General features: G+C 50.3%; 1 protein-coding gene across 1 annotated transcript; it reads left to right on the top strand.

Annotated features, from left to right (window-relative positions):
* Positions 1-291: 291 nt before the first annotated feature.
* Positions 292-1,445, top strand: LOC123446443 (sarcoplasmic reticulum histidine-rich calcium-binding protein-like). The gene has a single exon (XM_045123045.1). The coding sequence runs from the start codon at positions 359-361 to the stop codon at positions 1,199-1,201; it is 843 nt and encodes a 280-aa protein (XP_044978980.1). The 5' UTR covers positions 292-358; the 3' UTR covers positions 1,202-1,445.
* The last annotated feature ends 5,243 nt before the right edge of the window (positions 1,446-6,688 follow it).

Here is a 6,688-nt window from a genome sequence, read left to right as displayed (position 1 = left end):
TAAACATTCTAAATTAGGCGGACTTCTTTTAAGATTGACGAACATAATAATTTAGTAAGTTTAATACAACCAAATTGTCACTGGCCTCTCACCAACAATGCACGCCTTCATGCATGTAAACAAGGTGGACATGGCTGGACAATCCTGGATGCACGCCATAGTTATGAAGCACCTAACTAATTACAACCATGCACCATGCTGTGTGCATCTCGATCGACCAGGTCACTCCCAACCCGGCCTTGACCCCAACTATTTAATAACCTCTCTAATGCACATTACTGACTTGGTTACACATCTTTATAAGAAGTGGCCGGCATGCACTAGTGTGGCACTTCACATAGCAGCCACGACTCCGTAGATGGCAGCATCGGCGTCCCACATCGCGGCTTTGGCCGCCGTCCTCCTCTTCTTCCCTTCCCTCCTCGCCCCCGTCGCCGCGCAGCAGGGCAAGGCCAAGGCCTTCTGCATCAGTCAGTTCGCCATTGCCAGCCAGGCCTGCTCCATCCTGCCGCCCAGCCCTCCGGAGGACGACCGACACCATCACCACCACGACGATGACGATGATGATGATGACGACAACGATGATGACGACGGCGACGACGATCACCACGGTGGAGACAGTGACCGCCGCCTCCGTGGACGCCATGGCCACGCGGCGGTCATCAACATCTCGTCCCTTGGTCTGATGGCGGCAAACAGCAACAGCAGCGGCGTTGTCGTTGCAAGAAACGGCACCGGTCACCATGGCGGCAACCACACGCGCCGCGGGCACGGCCGTCTGCGTGGGCGTGGACGCGGGCGTGGGCGTGGACGTGGGCGCCGTGGTCGTGTGCGCGACGGTGATGAGGACCCCGACCATGACGACGACCATGAGGAGGACCCCGACCATGATGATGACCACGAGGAGGACCCCGATCACGACGACGACCATGAAGAAGACGACGACCATGACGACGACGACGATGACGACGACGATGACCACGAGCACGAGCACGAGCACGATGACGACAACCACGAGCACCACCACGACGAGGAGCTCCGGGCGTACCGCGACTGCTGCCGGTGGCTGCAGGAGGTGCAGAAGGACTGTGTCTGCGAGGCGCTCCTACGGCTGCCGCCGTTCCTCGTGAAGCCACAGCACAAGTACGTCGTCCGGGTGGGGCGTACGTGCCGGATCGTCTACCGCTGCGGCGGCGTGTAGCCAGCCGTAGGCACGCAACTGGCCGGTTCAGACGTTTGGTTAACTGCACTCGTTGTTCCTGCTTCCTCTCTACGACTGCGTGCATGTTCTGCTCTTTAGTCTACGTAGATGGATAATTAGGTAGGCAGCACGTCTGAATCGGGTCGGGTGTAATTTTTCTACCAAGTATTGTCCTGAAAGTTTTTCGATGTTCTTCCGTTCTGATAGACTAATCTATATCTAATAATAAAGCGGCTATTGCTTTCGTCGGAAAACCCACCACAACATTTTTATAAAAAAACCCCTGTATTTTTTGTTATTCAACCCGCGCTCCATCATTTATCTGCAACGCAAAAGAAAAAAAATGATTCGCTGTAAAAATTATACCCGTACGCATCGCCTCCTCCCGTCGACCCTGGACCACCCTGTCCTGTGCCCAGGCCGCCGCCACACCACTTGCCGCTGCGGCCGACCTCAACCGCCACCGTTGCCGATCTCAACCCACCCGCCTCCGCGGCTGTACCTCTCCCCGCTCACTACCACGTTGAGGCGCTCGAGCGCATCGCGTCGACCCTGGTCCACCCTGGCCTGTGCCCAGGCCGCTGCCACACCACTCGCCGCCGCGGCCGACCTCAACCACCACTGCTGTCGATCTCAACCTGCCCGCCTCCGCGGTCGTACCTCTGCCCGCTTGCTGCCCCTGTTTCGGCACTCGAGCACAGCTTCTGGATCAAATCAACGCGACAGCTACAACGACTTGGATGATGCGTCTGCTCGATGCAGAACGGCGGCGGCGCGCGGATAAGGCGCGGCGGAGCGAAGTACTTGCAGGTGGAGGCGGACCTCCATGGCTCACACGGGGAACTCCGAGGTTATGGCGCGGCAACGGCGACTCCTTATGGCCAGATAGAGGCGCCTAACCCTTGCTCCCCTCATCGTATCCCCTCCTCCGGCAGGAACTCATCATCTGATGAGATCCCCTCTGCATGCCTCCAATCGTGTGCCAAGCACCGGCAAGAAAATTTGTTTTGTGAGAATTTGTTTGCTGATGAATGAATGTATTGAATGTAAGATTGCATTGTTGTAGAGAGAGAGAATGGAACACCATCTTCAGTTTTTCATCTCATCCCACGTTCTCTATCCCATGAGTGAAATAAGATAACAGTCCCTTGATCAATTCACGTAGCCTCTTTGTTTTGCTTTGCTTGTCCCGCTCAATTTCTCATCATGGTAGAATTAACAATGGATGGGTTGATTTCTCAACAAAATAGGATAGAACTGACTACATTAGTTCGTCAGCTTATTATTTTAATAAATCAAAATGATTATAAAACATTAAAAGCGTGTGGTATTTTTTCTCCCGTTGCAACGCACGAGCCCTTTTGCTAGTTGAAATAATAATACTACACGTTGTCCTCACAAAAAGATTACGCTGGTGCATATTCGACGAATCATTGATCAAGGGATAAAATTGGAGTTACAGACTTAGACAAAGAGAGAAGAGAACGAAACAAGGACATGGAGTATATGAGCTCGAGCTCATATACTCCCGTATGAACAAGGACATGGAGTATATGAGCTCGAGCTCATATACTCCCGTATGAACAGTAAAATCGGCAAATATATTTAAAAAATCGAAAAAATCAGAAATTTTGAGAAATGAAACATTGATATTTTTACTACATGCGTGCAAAATTTCATGATGAAACCCCGCAAAAAAATCATGATAAAATCACATTTGTGGAGGGTGGGTAAAAAAACAAAATCAATGCTTTAAAAATAGTGTTTTTGGAAGCATTTTGAAGCATCAATTTTGTTTTTTTGTCTATACCTCCACGAATGTGATTCCCTTATGAATTTTGGCATGCATGTAGGAAAAACACCAATGTTTCTTGCCACAAAATTTTACAATTTTTTGAAACATTTTACTATTTTTTTGGATTTTATTGTTCATCTAAAGGCATTTGAGCTCAAGCTCATAATAGCACTTTCGACGAAACAAACATAAGACTAGCCACGATAGAAGTAACATATGTAGTAAATAGATAACACAACACATGATATGAATGGAAACCAATGAGCTTTACTAATTAAAGGGGAGTTTGTTGGTTCCTCCATTTCCCTTGTTTTCCCTCTTGTGGTTTTACTCTGGTCCACCTCTAATTCATGCAGACCGGGCCACCCTAGCGGTTTGCCTTATTGGAAATATGCCCTGTAATCAATAATACTTGTGTAATTTACTTCAAAGTTTTTCGAGAGTACAAAAATGCGTATCATAGTTTTATAGAAGGAGAGAATCACGTCCGAAGGCCGTCGGAGTAGGTCCATATCGCGTCGGCGTAGGGATATGCCGACGGCCATCGTCGGCATAGCACCGTCGGGAACGAACATCGGCGTATCCGGCCAGGTTCGTCGGCATAGGTACCTACGCCGACGACCGTCGTATAGCCGTCGGCATAGATAGACCGTCGGCAACCTTTGCCACATGACAGCACATGACGGCGCCGTCAGCGGGCGACAGCTAACCGGAGCAAACCACGTGGCACCCCTATGCCGGCGGCATAGCCTTCAGTATATCTCCAAAGCTGAGCCGACGTGGAGGCCGTCGGTGTAGATCTGCCACATGGCGGTCCCTCACGTGCTTTGGCGTGAGGCTACGCCGACGGTTTAGCCGTCGTTGTAGATCTGTCATGTAACGGTTTCTGGTGCTTCCTGGCGCATGGCTATGCCGACGACATAGTCGTCGACGTATCTCTACAACGTGGCAGCTTCTGGTCCTTACTAGAGCATGGCTATGCCGACGGCATAGCCGTCGGCATATTTCTTGTTTTTTTTATTTCCTACTCATGTTCAATTCAAATACAGAACACATATATATCACAGATCATATATACACCATATATATATATATATATATATATATATATATATATATATATATATATATATATATATATATATATATATATATCAGATCCACATCATTATCACCATAAGATAAGTATTACCATCATAACATAAGTCGAATCAACACAACATAAGTGGAAACAACACAACATAAGTCGAACAACACAACATAACTCGAACAACACAACATAAGTCCACAATAGAGAAGCATGAAAGATAGAAGTCAGCACCACCACCTAGAGGCTTAAGGGCCAGGACGTCTACCACCAACTTCGTCACCGCCAAGACCGCCAAATCCCAGATCATCACTGCTACCGACACCGCTAGTGTCAAGACCGCCACCGCCACCTCCACGGTGGATTGGAGTGATCGGGCTCTATGACTCGGGAGTGATGCCATAATTGGCACCACCACCAATGGATGATCCACCGGTTCCCTGCATGTTTGAAAAGAGATGTTAAAGAGATATATGATTGTGGTGAATAAACGATAAGTAGTGGTTGAATAGTTTGGGGATGTACAAACCGGAGTTGGACAGTGTTGTGCTAGAATTTCTTCAAACGTAGCCAGCACTGGTTGTGGTCCAGTAGGTGGTGATGGTGGTTCCATTACAGGAGCCGTGTCGGACGCCAAGGAGTCAAAAACGTGATGCATGTTAGTTGAACAAGAAAACACGAAGGTTAGAAGAAATGAAAGTGCAAATATGAAAGTCAAATGAAAGGGTCAAAACTAACCTTCATCATGCAACTGTTGTGGTCCACAACTGTTGTAGCTCTCGCATTCCACGCCAGGGTCTTGTGACGTGTGTACTCCATGTAGGCCTACAATATGGCATGATGAAACTCATGAAGCATCTCAATGTGGAAAATAAAGGAAGATAAGAGGGAAAATTCTTACAATGTGTTGCTGGGTTAGGAGGGACTGTGAGGGTGCACTGGTCGTGCTCGGGTGCGGTCTCAGGCTCGGGTTCGTAACTCGGAGTTGTGTGTAGGAGATAGAAGGAGTGACCACAACGTCCAGAAATACCTTCTGACCATGATTCTTCGACCCTATGCCGACCACCGCCCTGTCGTCCGTAGCCTCTATTATGGGGTCAGGTCTATCAGGATTGAACCCAAGATACGCCTCCTTGTAGGCCTAAATGTGTTGGCCGGACTTGCCATAGTACTTGACCTTGCCATCCTTGGGCTTAGTCCGCATATGGTCTAGCTCCCACGCCTCCATGTCTGAGGGCGGTCACTTCAATTTCTCCTCCGGACCACCAAAGACCACCAAACATAGGTTAGTCATGCATAGAAGAAGAAGAATTTTTCATGTACATAGATATACCTGAACTTTCTTGTGCCTCCAATGGTTTCAGTTTCCCTAACCATGTGTTCCGTCAATCCCTCAATTAGCCCGGTTTTGGATGCTTTTAGCAGCCCACTTATCATCATCATCGAGCCAAATATCAACCAATGTCGTCCATGATTCCTTTTTTCCATAACACCAATCAGGACACGCCTACTGTCAGCGCACTAGAGACTAGGGTCCCTAGTGACCCAGACTTGTGCACGGGCATCACCAACGCCCGTGACGGCAGTGCATCGGGAAGAACAGCAGAAAGGCAATCCAAGACCCACCAAGGCCACGGCGTTCCCTCTCTTCGTGGGGTGTGGAGTACAAGGTCTCCAGATGCAAGGCCCCGGCAAGCACTCCTTGCCTCTAAGATCCCCAAGGTCCCGGCAAGCCCACTTTGCCGGGAAGATTCCCGACGATTAGCAAGACCCCGGCAAGCCTCCCTTGCCGGGAAGGCTCGCACAGACTGGCGAGGCCCCCGGCAAGCCCTCCTTGCCGGGAAAGTGTCCAAGCCCCCGACAAGTCCTCCTTGCCGGGAAGGTGACCAAGTGATCCGACAGAGGCTCCAGGCCAGCAAGCCCCCTTCACTCGCCAGGTGTCCCCCCCCCCCCGTTTCTACCACAATCCGACCGCTCCAGCACATCCCTCCTGTGCCAGCACAAGACCTGGGTGTCGATTCACCTGGATACGTGTCGCGACCACCCTGCGACAGGTGAGGGGTCAGACAAGGCATTTACTGCCCCTAACACCACCGAAGATGTAGAGCGGTGAATACTGTTCACTATTCACCCCATGAGCACGCTGTTGGTGACCCCTTTTCCTATAAAAAGAGGCCCAAGGCTCATGCTTAAGGGTTGGACCCTTTGGGGATTGGAGACTTCCTAATCACCCACTAAGTTACTGTAGCAAATCACCCTACAGTAAGCACATAATACAAACTAAGTAGGAGTAGGGTTTTACGCGCCAAGCGGCCCGAACCTGAGTAAAAGACCTTGCCGGTGTTGATAGCTAGCTCCGCTCTCGACATCGTACCTCTCTCTCCCTGCCAAACGATCAAGGGACTCCTCGAGTTTCCCATAGGTGTCGGTTTTCCCGACATCTTTGGCGCGTCAGGTAGGGGGAGGAGGTCGCGTTGATCCGATCTAGCCTTCAGCACACTAGTTCCTCTTCACCGCCATTGCCCCCAAGAGGAGGGGTGCTCCGGCGACAGACACACCCGCGCCCAATGCTCCTGCCCCGGCGCAGGCAGGTGAGGGTGTGGGC

The sequence above is a fragment of the Hordeum vulgare genome, chromosome 4H, assembly GCF_904849725.1.
Source record: "Hordeum vulgare subsp. vulgare chromosome 4H, MorexV3_pseudomolecules_assembly, whole genome shotgun sequence".
Lineage (NCBI taxonomy): Eukaryota > Viridiplantae > Streptophyta > Magnoliopsida > Poales > Poaceae > Hordeum > Hordeum vulgare.
Note: the sequence above shows the minus strand (reverse complement) of the source record. Positions and strands in the feature narration are given on the sequence as shown.

Excerpts from the sequence above, each read along its gene's own strand:
- LOC123446443 (XM_045123045.1), top strand. The coding sequence starts at position 359 with ATGGCAGCATCGGCGTCCCACATCGCGGCTTTGGCCGCCGTCCTCCTC.